Source organism: Cavia porcellus, unplaced genomic scaffold (assembly GCF_034190915.1).
Source record: "Cavia porcellus strain 051 isolate PalLab524CR breed Dunkin Hartley unplaced genomic scaffold, mCavPor4.1 scaffold_17, whole genome shotgun sequence".
Taxonomy (NCBI): domain Eukaryota; kingdom Metazoa; phylum Chordata; class Mammalia; order Rodentia; family Caviidae; genus Cavia; species Cavia porcellus.
The window spans coordinates 33,502,265-33,517,284 of NW_026947500.1; the positions used below are offsets into that span (position 1 = coordinate 33,502,265).

Consider the following 15,020-nt stretch of genomic DNA (forward strand, 5'->3'; position numbering starts at 1 on the left):
CTTTAAAAACCTGCAATTTTAGAAGAATCAAGTGAAGCAGTGATGCCGCCAGGAGACTTTCTCTTCTACAGACTAGCAGATCCTACAAGGAGGACTTTAGATCTCTGAAAATGGAATGGCCAGCATAAAGCACAGCCAGGGGCCACAGGTCAGGCTGTATCATACTGGCTGTAAAGGAGGGGAGGACTTCTAGGGTCTGTTTTTATAGAGATAATTCCAGGGATGCAGAGGGAGTGATGTGACTAAATAAGTCTAACCTTATTTCTCCTATAAGCAACAATCACAGGCCAGCTTTTTCAAAGTCCTGTGATGAATGAGCTGTGCGTGCATGGAGGGTAACCCCTGGAATACCCAACCATGCCTGTAGTTTCCTATCACTGCATGAACTGAGGTGTGGTAAGTTCCCAGTCTTGACACTGACACAACGGCAGATAAGAAGACTGATTGAAGGGAGATGGCACAGGACAGAGGGTATGTGGGTGGGCATAGGGGTCAGTGGTGACAGTTGGGAGACAAGGAGGTGTCATTGCTTCCCTGTGTAACTAAAGGGAGAGCTGAAGAGCAAAGGAGATACTGAGAAGAGAGATGGTGTGGCTGGTGTTACAGCTTCAGTTTACTTCATTGTTCATAAAACCTGGTGGAAAAATTAAAAGCGAGATTGTATTCGCTGTCCACACAGGGTGAGGAAGGAAGCTAAGAAGGAAAATTTTGGAGTTCAAGCTGGAGCAAATCAAGCTTGAGACAAATCTCTGTATTGACTTCCTCAGGTAATGTGCCCAATCTAAATAGCAATGTTTCTGCAGAAGGTCAGAGTCTGGGTATCTGTTTAGTAGTGTTTTCTGCAACAGTCATCCTATCTTGGTGCAGGTATTTTGCTAAATTGATCCACTAGCTACCTGCTTTGGAATCGCCTTAAGGCTTACTAACTGTGGATTCCTGGGCCTCACTACAGATGATCTAAGGCTGTCTCCATGGGGATGGCCTAGGAATCTGCATGCTGACACACTCACTGGAAACCATGAGGGTAAGGGTCCAAAGGAGGAGGGCACACAGCTGTGTTAGGTGGATTCAGGAGGATGATTCCACTGCAGCAGCGATGCCTGAGCCAACTGGGCATTGGGCAGAGCAGGTAGCTGCTCAGACCAGCTCCCCCACAGAGCCCGGAGAGTACCACATAAGATGGGCTGGGAGGTTCAGGCACTTACCAAACACCGTCAGCGTGAGCAGGAGGTTCTTCCCCAGCTTGTCGCACAAGCGCAGGCCTAGGTGTCGGTGCTTCGGCTCCTCTGAGCTGAGATGGCTGTCGTGCATGCGCACTTCCACTTGCTTGGGCATATTGTTGGCACTGCAACGGAAGTGGGGCAGTGGTTAGAGACCGTGGGCACCGCACCTACGCAGCTTCAGGGGCTCAGATTATAGCAGCCTGCCTATATGCCTGGGCATAGGAAGTAAAGTTGACTCAGGACATTCTGGATTCCAGGTTACCTGCGGACAGGACAACAGGACACACCAGTCACCTGTGTGTCAGGTGCTTTGATTCCCATGACTGAGGATTCCCATGGTAAAGACAGGCAGTGAGCAATGGGTTTTCCTGAGAGTTGCCCTGAGTGCTGGGAGGGAGGTATCCCCACCCCATTTTACAAAGACGAACATGCTGAGGGCCACAAGGCCAGAGGAAATGGAGAGTCAAATCCAGACATTCCTGGCTCCAAAATCTGAGCTTTTTCATTCTTTTAACAACAGCAAAATGGTGAGGTTTTCAGAGGGTGGTAGTATGAGTTATACCAAAATGAAAAGGCCTCCAAGCTCAAGCTTTCTACATCCTATAAAAATTGGAGATGCTAAGAACCTCAGTCTTACCTCTCTTTTGGAAAAATAGTTTATCCAACTTAAAGGAAGTTCAATGTCCTGTGTTTTTAAAAAGATCACAGTACTGTCAGGATGTGTTAAACTGTGCATAAGCCAAGACCACCGGGAGTCAAAGAAGTACAGTTTGCAGAAGTCTTTTGACCACTTTCTCCCACAGATGCAGCTTAGCTCTCTTTTGGTTAAACCTCATGACCCCAAGCCATCCTGAGAGTCAGTGGAGCCCTGAGCAGGAAAATGGGGATACTACTCCTTGTCCAGCTTTATCATTTCCCAGGTCACTGAGATTAAACAATTAAGCTTGGGTCATGGACACAGGGGTGCCAGGGTTTTACTTTGGCAACTTTGGACATTCTCACAGCTGCTATTTGAACCACCATCATTCAATAAGGAACAGATAAAAGCTGCTAGCATCTGGAAGGACATTTTACTGTCCCTGGGTAAATGACAGGCTTATCGTCATCTACGATACCAAGGTGCTACTCTTCTCAGATATTCTCATCACAGACTGCCCAAACCTCCATCTGGAATTGATACCTATCTGCAGATTCATAATCATCAGCTATACTGGGAAGAGCGTGGGCTTTGGGGTCAGAGAATTGTGGCTTCGAATCCTGCTTCTGTCATGTGCAAGCTGCATGGTGTGTAGAAAAATGGTGTGATACCCATCACATGAAAATTAAACAATAATATACTGGCATGATGCTTGACATGGGAAGTTCCTTTTCCAGGGAACATGAAGAAGAGACACTACTTGTCAAGTTCCCAACAAGGATGACATTTAATTCAGTTGAACTAACCAACTGCACTACCATTCCAACAAAATGCCAAGAACATAGCTTCCGTATTCAGAGTGAAGACCAGGGACACAAATACAATATTATGACTTACTTTAAAAAAAAAAAAAAAAAAAAAAAAACCAGGCTGCTTATATACTTGCCACCAAACTGTTTTAAAACTTGGAATTATCTTGCATGATTTTGTAGAATATTCAAAATGTAAGGTTGTTAGTCTTCTGTTCGGGGCCTACATTTCTATCCATTTAGCTAACAATCGAAGCAACCTCTGACTTCTTGATGTTTGTGTGCACTAACGATCACTCAGACCCTCTAAAAAAGAAAATAGGGCATGTGTGCTCATGGCCTGCAGCCAGGGCCTTTCTGATCAGTGAGTGATTACTGCCAAGTAAAACAGGCGGCAAAATACTTTTTACAACCCAGTAGAAGAAAATGATCAAACTAATCTTTTTAACGTCGGTAGATCATATTTCTATGTTTGCACTGGGATCCTTTTCCATTTTTAAACATTTCTGCAGCCAATACTGTAACATGAAGCTCTAAATCAGGAAATGGGCAACAAAGAAGAGTGGTCGTATGTGTTTTGAGGTGGTTCATGTATTCCCTTAGCCAGCTCTTGGCACAACTCTGTGGTTCCCTTTGAGATGGTTAATATCCCTTGCCTTCTGCTATAAATTGAATGGCATCCCTCTTGCCATTGAAACTAGAATCAGGCACATGGCTGATATTTAAGTGAGACTGGCAAGGTATTTAAAGCAAACCTTCTGGCAAGATCCACGTGATGTAATGAAAGCTTCAGGGATCAAAATAATCATGTCAAAGTGAAAACACACAAATATTAGGGTAACATACATACCCAGCCGTGAGAAGTGTTTGGGTGCCTGTTACACACATTTCTTCATTGTACAGAATTGCTGCTCACTTAATGGTTTGCTTTTAGGCCATGACAAAGTGTCCTGGATGCCCTCAATTAAATCAGCCACATCAAAGTGGCAGCATCAAGATGTCACAAACCCACAAGTATTTGTTGGGAAAATTCGCGTGACTTGCCCCTCTTGGAATTAAACAGATGCTTCAGGCTTCTAAGAGTGTCTCACATATGCACATTGACAACTATTTTTTAATTACCTCTGGGACACGGGGAGCCTTCCCCCTAAAACTCTTTGTAAGAAATTCTATGCCAACCTAATTAATCACTACATCTGCCAGAGCACAAGGAGATCCTGAAATGGAGAATATGATGGAATACGGCATTGTAGAGTATTATATAGCATAACACAGAGCTGTTTTTAAGCCTATGGATCTTCAAAAGAATAGATACAATGATTAAAAATGCATGACATACACAGCTATCAGTGCTGGTTACTGAATGCAGGCAGCAACGGCAGGAATAATAGGTAACTTATACTTACTGACCATTCTCTATGTAATGAGACACCACACTCAGGAATGAGGAAAGTATAAGCCTCATTATACCTGTGCCTGTCCTATGAGTGGTAACAAAGTTCTGCAATGATGCCAAGGGAAACTGAGGCAGAAGGGATACTCAAGAAGGTCTCCCAGGAGGTGATGGTTTCTGACTTGGATCTTAATGAATGGATTTAATTTAAATGACAGCATCCTACAGCACTGTATGCTTCCTGAGAGAATAGAGCTGTAATTTTTAACATCTAGTACTTAGTGCTTGATAAATTTTACTAAAGTAAATTGAGAATTTCTCAAGAGTACCTTGTTTTCTCCTGGGAAGGAAGCCCCTCTACAGATAGGCTGGTGGTATATGCTGTAGCAAGCTCTTACCGTTCTTGCATTTATTGCATGAATTTCTATTGGCCACAAATAGAATTCTGCCATGATCAAGGTGCTAAAAATAGTACAATAAACAAAAAAGACAAAGTCTTTGCTCCTTGAAGTAGACACTGGAGACGAGGAACGAATAAGTGGGTAAATCTTTTATAGAGAGCAAGTGGCTGGAGGAAAGTTAAAGGCAGTGGAGAATAGTGAGGTAATGAGATTTTATATCAAGTGGCCAAGCCTGGTTTCTGTGATAAGAGGACATCTGAAAATAAACCTGGAGGAAATGAGGTGTCTCCTCAAATTAACTGTGCAGTATGTCCATAGCTTAGCAAACAGAGAGTAGACACACAATGGAAATTTGTATATCCAGCCTAAAGCCTAAAGCTCTCACCAGATGCAACCTCAGATGTACACATGTTGGATTTTAGCAAAGACACTGATTCAAATTAAAAGTCAAACATGTACTTCTGGGCCCTGTTATCATCATGAATATGATGGGTTTTCAATGACTGTTCCCAGCTCACTGGGGGAGAAAGAGTTATTGTAAGGAGCTGAGTTAGACACAAGTGAAAGCCTGAGGCTTCAGCAGCTAAAGGTTTTGCTTCCAGAGCAGTGAGCTGAGAGGGCAGGACTCAGGCTGGCCAGCTCCCCTGGATTAACACCTAGTAAGTCATTTCCAGTTTGCATACTTCTGCTTTTATTAATACTCCTTACATCCTGTGGTTGCACAGATGAAATAAAACAATGAGAAATTTAAACATACCAGCTCCACCGAGCTCCCTGACATTGTTGGTTTGTTTCTACTTGAGCACTTAGAGGATAGAGGAGCTAGCAATGAAATTCTTTAACACAGAAAGTTTCAGTAGGTCAACTCAGCCAGATCTCTCCGTTGGCCTCTATTGCCCAACAAATATATGATGAGACAGCCATTAGGAGAATTAAAAACTTTTAACAATGAGGTTATAATTTCCTTTAGCCTTAGCCTCTCCACTGAATTATTTAAACAGCTGTTAATTTTTCAATCACTGCCCAGTTCCTTTTCATGCGAATTTACGTGAGTCCTGTTTCAATGAAATGCTTAGCTTATTGTGCAAATCACCCTCTGTGACACAAAGAGACCATGTAATGGGGCTCATGCTAAGTTTTCAACTATTCTCAGGGCCTGCTTTTCATTAGCATTCGATTTGCCTCAGTCTGCCAAGAGCCTCTAATAACAGGCTCATTAGATGTGTTGTTGGAGTCAGACTTCCTGTTGCATGCTCCACTGTCGCCTCATCTGGCACCAATTCTTTTTCCTCCTTCACTGACTGAATGAGGTGGCAGGGGAACATTTCCCCAGGGAGCCAAGAAGTAACTGCTGCATTTGGCCTGAAGACGTGAGGTCTTCAGTGTGGGCTTCAGCCATCTGCTCCTCCACTGATACTCTCATGTGAGTAAACAGTCTCGTCTCTTTCTGGTTCACTTCAAAACTCATAGACCCTCTCTTCCAATCCTTCCCTCCTGTGCCCTACAATCATCCAAAACCAAATTATCATCTCACTCTAACCTTGCTCCTATTTGTATTTAACCTCATTCATCTCTCCATCCTCTGGAACGCTCCCTTCCCAACAACAGGGTAAAGTCACTCTACTAAGTGGAAAATAACATCATGGAAGTTCCTAGCATAAGTTGGATTACATTGTATTTCTGTAGACCCTCCTTCTACAGTTACAGATAACAGGCTAACAGCTTGTCAGTAACCGGTTGTACTTAAGTCTATTGTTATTGCCAACTCAACCACTTTAACCAGAATGTTATATATGCTATCACCAGTTTTTCCCCCTGTATAACAACACTGTGATTGTAAGGGGTTATAACCATCACCATAGTCCAGTTCCAAAGGCATGGGCCCTCAGTCAAATAGATAACAACTCCTGAGTCTTAATATATTGGGAAGGTAGGTTCTTGGTATAGACATAAATACCAAGAACTATCTACCTCTAGAAGACATCTAGAGGAAAAAACATCCCCATGACACCAGTGACAAGGGTATATAGCATGCGAACGATACAAGCACCAACAAACAAAATAAAATACAAATGACAGGATGAAGAAGCAAAATGCAATCCTAAATACCCAGAAAGTCCAGACCACAAAGAGATAGAAGAAATTGGAAGCAACCAGATGGAACTCTCTAAAAGGACAGCAACAGAAGTGAAAAAAACAAATAGGAGAGGCCATAGAAAAAATAATATCTAAGGTACAAGAAAAAAAAAGACAATTAAAATAAAAGACATTAAAGCAGACACAAATAAACAAGTAGAAGAACTCAGGAATGCCAAACACGGACAAGAAATGGAATCAATGAAACATATCCAAACAGAAATGCAGGATATTAGAAACCCCATTGAAAGTAGATGCAGCAGATTGAATGAAGGTGCGGATAGAATATCAGTCTACAATACAGGAATGTGAGTAGCAACTAGGAAAAGAAAGATATCTTAAAAATCATAAGAGGCTATGAAAAATCAATCCAACAACTACAGGATGAAGCAAAGAATAACATCATAAGATTTACTGGAATCAGTGAGAAAGCTGGAGAGAGCATAAAAACCATTAAAAACCTATGCACAGAAATAATGGCAGAAAAGTTGACAAACATGGATAAAGAATTTGACATACAAATAAATGAAGCATATAAAACTCCAAATAGCCATTAACAAAATGTATCTACACCAATGCACATAATAAACAAGAGAAATTTAGCACAAGAACAAAATATTAAAAGCTGCTAGAGAAAAGAAACATATCATGTATAAAGGAAAGCCCATCAGAATCACAGTGGACTGTTCAACACAAACCCTCAAATCAAGGAAAGATAGGAGTAAGGTATTTCAAACTCTAAAGAAAAACAATCTTAAAGCAGACTAATGTACCCTGCAAGGCTATCTTTCAGGGTTGATGGAGAAATAAGATACTTCTATGACAAAGAACAATCAAAGAAATTTATGACCACCAAGCCAATTCTACAGAATGCTCTGAAGGACGTATTAGAAAGAGATAATGAAGACCACAAACACATGGACACCAATAGAAAGAAGCCACTATTCAGGCAAGTAATTAAAAGAGGAGAAAGAGGGAACAATTAGGAAAATAACATGAAAAACATAAGCCAATACAATTCAGTTATGCTATCAATGTAAATGGTCTCAACTCACCAAACAAAAGAAACAGACTGGCAGAATGGATCACGAAGCAAGATCCATCAATATGCTATGCTCAAGAAACACATTTAACCCAAAAAGAAATTCATAGACTAAAAATCAAAGAATGGAAAACAATTCTCCATGTTATAAGAATCCAGAAAAAAAACAGGGGTAGCTATTCTACTTGTAAACAATATGAACTTTAAGACAAAACTGATCAAAAGAGACACAGAAGATCATTACATACTAGTTAAGGGAAAACTTCAAGAAAAGATAACAATTTAAATATTTATACACCAAACACAGGTTCACTCAGCTACATAGAGCAAAATTAACACACATGAAAAACCAAATAAGTACTAACACAATTGTAGTAGAGGACCTTAATACTCCACTCTCACAGACCAACTGGATAAAAAATCAACAAAGAAGTATTAGAATTAAACCAAGCCTGTTAACAAATGGACTTGGTAGCTGTCTCCAGAATGTTCCACCACAAAACATCAGAATATACATTCCTCTCAGGAGCACATGGGACATTCTCCAAATTAGACCATATATTAGAGGATAAAACATGTTTAAGTAAATGTAGGGAAATTGAAATCATGCCATGTGTACTATCTGATCACAATGAAACTGGAAATCAATGACAAAAGCATTCACAAAAAATACATTAGCATATAGAAATTAAACAATAACCTTCTAAAACACCGATGGGTCACAGAGGAAAATAAATAGTATATATAATTAAATGATAATGGCAATACAATATACAGAAACTTATGGGATGCAGGGAAAGCAGGAAAACAGAATGAGCTCAAGTAAACAACTTATGTTAAATCTCAAGCTTCTAGAAAAAGAAGAACAAATCAAACCCAAAGCTCATATAAGGGAGGAAATTGTAAAGATAAGAGCAAAATTAATGCAACAGAGACTAAGAAAACAATTCAAAACAATCAATGAATCAAAAAGTTGGTTTTTTGAAAGAATAGATAAAATCATTTTACCCCTGCTAGATACTACAAGCCCTGATTTAATCATGTGGAAGGTGGTAACTGGGCAAAAAATATGTCCTTCTCTTACAGCTCCTATGTCCTCATATGTCCCATGAGTGAATCTGCAGGGTCACAGAATGAAAAATCTCCTCTAGTCCCCTTTTGTGTTCATTTGCATCCACTGTGCACATGCATTCAGCCACAAACACACCTTCCTATAGGTCTTCTTGGGAGGCACTGCAGACTTCACAAATGATACATCCTTCATAACTTTCTCCCCAACATCTGAGGGTTAGCTAAAGAGCAGAGTTAACCACAGATCATGTGGGATTTGTACCTGGACAGCAAAATAAGACCCCATGAGACTGGAGAAATTTTAGAGTTGGTGCTGGATGCTGACTGGTGGTGTCAAAGGAAGCACAAGGATAGATGGATGTAAAGTCCTGATCACAGACAGAACAGCAAAGAGCTGCAAAGATTAACAAAAAATTCTTAATGCAAGATATCAATAGGTTATAGCTATTAACTTCAGCCCATGCTTATATTTTAGGTCCTAAACCTTAGTATGTCAAATATAACACTTAGATTAGAAAATCTTTAATATTCTAAAATTCTATGATTCTGTAATTCTGCATGTAGGGAAAAAAAGGTATTAGCAACACTTTCAGAGATACGATTTTATTCTAGTCACCATGGCCAAATATATTTTGAGTTTACCATGAGACAAATTTTTCATTTACAATGAATGGCTAAATCACATCTCTCCATAATAAAATGAGACAATCCAACAATTATAACAATTTCTTACACATTTACTTCCATTTTTGCCTTTTCTTGCTCAACAAAAGCATGCTGTTCTGGGATCAATAGAACTGGGTTTCATCAAACCCAGCAGTCCACAACTCAGCCATGAACATCTTCTTAACCCTCCATCACCCTTGAACAATTGTCAGTCCAGATTTCTGTGAAAAATAGGTCAAGGCCTGTGGGACACAGATTAAATGGCCCTGGGACCATCAAACGCACTACTAATCCTCAAAAGAACACTGCTATCATTCACAGTGGAACTGGAGAACTTCAGAAACATTCCGGATGAAAATTGAGGGAAAGATGCTTCTCTTCTCAGGCCAAGGACAGGGGCAAACTCACCAATGACATGAATGGAAAGAGCAGGTTGGGTCTTTGAATTTCTTCACACAATGGGCAAAACAGAATTAAGAGACAAAATTCTGAATGGGTACAAAAATCTTGTATGTATTTTGCCCAGAAACAGAAGCTAAAACACCAGCTCAAATAAACAAACAGCCTGTTGAAGGTATGTTGATGGAATGCAATTACATAATTACATGGTCATTGGATTTTTGGTTAAAATTTTCCTTCCCAGTCATGGCTGCCCAAAATATTTATTCACTTAGACAATAATATCCAATTTGCTGGGTCATTAGAAAATTCCGCTAGGGGAAAAGTTGGGACAGGACCAATGGAGTATCTGATGAGAAAGTCCTAGGAAGGCCAGAGTGGCTGGGGCCTGAGAATTCTCACTACCCTCAGTCCCAGGAAAGTAACTGAACAACCTTTCAACAAGCATCAGGACTATAACCCTAAGTATAAAACCCCTAGATTTTAGAGAAATTCTCCGCAGGGTACAGATTTAAATTAGCTTTTTCTAACACATCTGCCTACGTCTACCACCCTAAACAGAATTAAAATGCCAAGGAATGGTGAATCGCTACGGCCTTGTGGAAAACTGGCCAAGGTGTTTGATCATCCAGAATTGGGAATCTCTCCTAAAAATGAAGGTTATGACATAACCCAGGGACATACTGAGCAGCCCAGTTCCCAGAAGCATATCAGTTCTGAAATAATTGCGGCTAATCTCTGGTTTGTAGAACAACACAAAAACAAATGTGAAAACTTCACACAGTTCCAGAAAACTGGGGAGACTCCTTTCGGTAAAACTCATGAGGACACAGGAAGATGTCCTGGTCCTAGTTTCTTAGGATCCAATCAGCAAGTGACCTCTCCTCTCTTTGTTTGGCTTCCAGGTGTGGTTATGTCCAAGACCATGTCAGGGCATCCCCCAGAAAACCATGTTCCCAGGGAAGGCTTGAGAAGTTCCTGTGGACTGGAATGCCAGCAAATAGGTAGCTTTTTCGAGGAGTTTTTGGATTAAGTCTGGGTCCCCTGTTGGGGTGCAAAGGGATAGAGATCTCAAGAAGAAATTCCAGGCCTCTGGGAGCTACAAGTAGGTAACTTGCAAGACCTTTGGATAAACTTTAAAAATGCCTTAAATATCTCCCCCACAGAATCACAGAGTGGCCAGCACTGGAAAATCTAAATGCATGATCACCACAGTGACTAGCCTGCCCTTCTACTTGGGATTGGTGCTGCGTTGCAAGATCAGCCAGTCCACCTAGGAAAGAGAAATAAGCACATAGATAGATTGCTGTGCTTCAGGAAGGGAAGGGAACCCTACTGAAGAAAAGTAATTGCCAGGTGTGACCAAGGTACAGAGAAGGTCACAGAAACTATATGCCTTGCCCAGCTTTTACTTGGTGCCCAAGGGCTCTAAAGCTGGTTAAGTCAGTTCTTAGTCAGTATCCCAGCCACATCCCTATCCGGAAGACCTATTGTGAAGGCTTGGCTTGGAAAATTCAGTGTCTAGCAGGAGAACTTCCCAAGCCTGACAATAAAGGCTATTGCTGTGCTAGCCAAGATCTTTGACGTAATGATACCATTGACTCTTCAAAAGGAAACGAAAGTTCAGCCCATCTGGGTGACGATTAGATGTCTGGATTTTTGGTAAAGCACCCAGGCAACTTTGGTGCAATCACTCACATGCTCATATCTGGCTAGAGCTGGACCAGTGGTAGTAAAGGGAAGATATCAAAGCCACACATCTAGCCAGACCACCATTGGGCAGCTTTGGCTATTAGAAAGTTTCTCTTTCATGGTGAGCCCAAGTCTGTGTCCCCGTACCTTTTACTTGTCTACTTTGTAATAACACTTGCCATGATGATAAGTGGATATGAGCAGTTCTCAATGACTCCCTGTCACACTCTCACAAGGTTGTTGCTATCATTATTCCTTCTTTACAGATGAGAATACTAGAGATCAGAAGTGTGAGGGCAGCTGCCCAAAGCTAGGCAGCTGATGAGTAGCAGAGTTGAAATAGAACCTAGGTCCACCTGCATAAATTGAATGCTCCTTGTATAGCACAAACAGTAAAAGAAGCCTGAGTCCTTCTCCACCTACTAGCTTTTCAAACATGTAAGGGCAGCTTTCACGTCTCTTCAGGATTTGCTTTCCCCAAGATCTTCACCAGCTGTAGCATCTCAAGCCATATATATCACTTTACAATAAACGTTTGAGACCTGTACACCCCATCTTCAAGAAGAGGCCCTGACCACATCACTGTTTCTCTGGAACCACTCCAGGGCAGGTTTTCTCGCCCTTGACATCCAGCACAGTCACTTCTGGTCTGCATTCTGAAGGGCAGCGAAATCCTCAATAAATACTGCAAAAGGGTAAGAACCTGCTCAAAGTATAAAAAAATATCTCAGGGAAAAGGAGGGAAACTGCTCAAAACGGAAGAGAAAATAAAAAATATCTAAATTTGTATAAACACACTTAAGATAGCAAAGATGACTGTGCTACAAACTCTATTAGTTCTTGCAACAAAACAGTTAACATTCATAGGACTACATCAATTTTGCATGTTTGTGTATGGTGATTTGAGGAACTCTTTTGAAGATCACTATGTAAAATAACAACCTTAGTGATGTTCCTACTAACCTTGCTGTGAAGGCCTATATTATTGTTTTGGGCTCCTTGCTAATGTTATTTATTTGTCTTTTTTGTTTCTTGTTTTTCTAGTAATTTTCTTTTGTTTTGTTTTTCCCTCTAATGCAAAAAGGATACATGTACATGTAGAGGCTTATCTATGCCTAGAACTTCTAAACAGTTTACGAGAATTGATTGTATTATATGTGATGATATGAACTGCTACTTTGAAGAAAATGAGACATTATGGTATCCATTGCTGATTCTGTACCATCATACTATGAAATCTAATAATGATTTTATTCTTTGTTTATAGTCATTTTAGTCTGTTTTGTATTATTTAATTTCAGCATACATGAAAGTATGGACAGCTATTTTGAAAAGAACAAGAGACATTAAGGTAGCCATTGTTGATTTTCCTATTGTCTGGTTTTGAAGGCTTGTAATGCCTTCAATATCTGTTTTGATCAGTTTTATACTATTTTGTTTTGTATGAATTCATTGCATGTGAAGATATATACAACTTTTTTTTATTTAAAGAAAGACAAAACAAAATAGAAAATGGGCAGAAATAGTAGATACTTTCAAAGAAAAGAAATAGACAGTAATAAATTACTAGCTGATGTATACATATTGTCCCCCTATAAATAGTTGTTCAAGGTACACAAGTGAAACATATAAATGGGATTTCAACCAGAGAGACTGCAAACAGTTCTGTTCAACTATCCAACAAAAACTAAGTATTATGGCTATCAATCCTATACACTTAGACATGTATGCATTTATCCATATCTTCATTTATGTTGAGACCTAACACAACTTATTAGATTAAAATCCTTCTGAACAAAGATTAATAATACTGCTGGATTTTACATCATAACACTCTAGAATCTGGATTGCAGTGCCACTTTCTTTCCTTCAAAGTTTTTGTTCATTTCATCACATGTCATCAGATCAGGTCTCATAAACTATTTATATGTTTTATGTAAGCATGAATCTTAACATGTATTTCTATCCTTTCTATATTACAGGGAGAAACATAACAAAGCAGGACAGAACTAAACTTTTTTCCTATAGACATATAAAACTAAAAAGACATATAAATTTGCTGGTATAAGGAGTTCTACCATGGTCACTGTGCTGTTTCTTGTTATGATCAACAGAATTGGCTATCTTATCAGATAAAATATAATTGAACTTATCAGTACATAACAGAATTAAGAGAAATACAACTTTGTAGATAGTGTAGAGCTACAAAAACAGGTAGTAATCAAATCAGAATGGATATCAGTGAATCGTTGTCATTTTCAGTATAGTTGTCTATACTGCTCAACTTACCATCAACCTTACAGTTTTGAATAAAATCTGTCAATAATAAGCAGCAATCAAACAAGTCAGATTTAACTAATCAGTCATGATACAACAGTATAAGTCATACATGGATCCTGATTGAGTTAATAGGGAATTAAAGATGTCCACTGTGCTGTGGACAGCTGTCTGTGCCCCTCAGATCCAGTGCTTGTATACAAACTAGGACGGAACAAATTCCAACCAAGCAGAGTGGTGTGAGTAATAGAGGTTTTAATTCCTGATACACTATTAGCTATACTTTCTGCTGTTTTTGTTTGTTTTTTTTTTTTTTGAGGACTATTCCTCCTCTTTTACTCCCTCAGAATGAACTGTATATTTTTGGGTCTCCCTAACACTCACGATTTTGTATTGGGCGAGCAACCTGCTATTTACCTGTTTGAACTTTCTCACTCCTGGGCTAGATTGCTAGTTATATTTCTTCATTTATTAAAGCCTGTCTGTTCAACCTATCCATAAATACTGGTCTAGTTACCCCTATTACTCTCTGGTTCCCTATCACATCGAGTTCTGTTTTCTCATGTTTGATTTTGGTCCATATAACTTTCTTCAGTCTAATTATATTTCCTATAAAGAGCCTCTCAGTGGACCCTATCTCTTGATCCACTCTGTCTGCGATTCTCTCTTTTTTCCCTTAAGTTAGTGTATCTAGGCCATCTACATTAGAAATTATATCCAACCTTCTCTTCCTCATTTCTGTTGAGATCCTTTTCTGTCATTAGTTGTCAGTTTGTCTTCATTTCGCTTTCGGCTCCATTCATTGTGGCTTTTCTGCCACTGTTCTTGGAACCTTGGTACTTTTCTCTTTTAGAATGTCCTGCGGTATTCTTTGTAGAGTTGAATTGGTGGTTGCAAATTCCCCTACTTCCTCTTTATCCTGGAAGCACCTTGTTTCTCCATTAATTTCTAGGGACAGTTGTGCAGGACATATCAATCTTGGCTGGAGATTATTGTCTTTCAAAGCTTGAATTATTTTGCTTGAATTATTTCTTTGTGATTTGATGGTTTGAGCCAAGAAGCCTGCTGTAATTCTGATGGGTGCTCCCTTGTAAGTGATCTGTTTCTTGTCTCTGACAGCTTTTAATATTCTGTTCTTATACTGGATTTCTGGAATTTTGATTATTATATGCCTGGGTGTAGTTCTGTTGGATTGTAGGTGGCTGCGGTTCTGTATGCCTCGTACATCTGAACATCTTTACCTTTTCCCATGTTTGGGAAGTTGTCCTTGATTT

General features: G+C 39.7%; 1 protein-coding gene across 3 annotated transcripts in view; it reads right to left on the bottom strand.

Moving 5' to 3' along the window:
• The window catches only part of Slc1a2 (solute carrier family 1 member 2), a 156,487-nt gene that overhangs the window by 55,481 nt on the left and 85,986 nt on the right, over window positions 1–15,020 (bottom strand). For all 3 annotated transcript variants that reach the window (XM_063227773.1, XM_003463856.5, XM_063227774.1), the window contains exon 2: window positions 1,206–1,345. In XM_063227773.1, coding sequence (XP_063083843.1) covers window positions 1,206–1,335 — 130 coding nt within the window. In that variant the 5' untranslated portion in view covers window positions 1,336–1,345. The remainder of the gene's footprint in view (window positions 1–1,205; window positions 1,346–15,020) is intronic.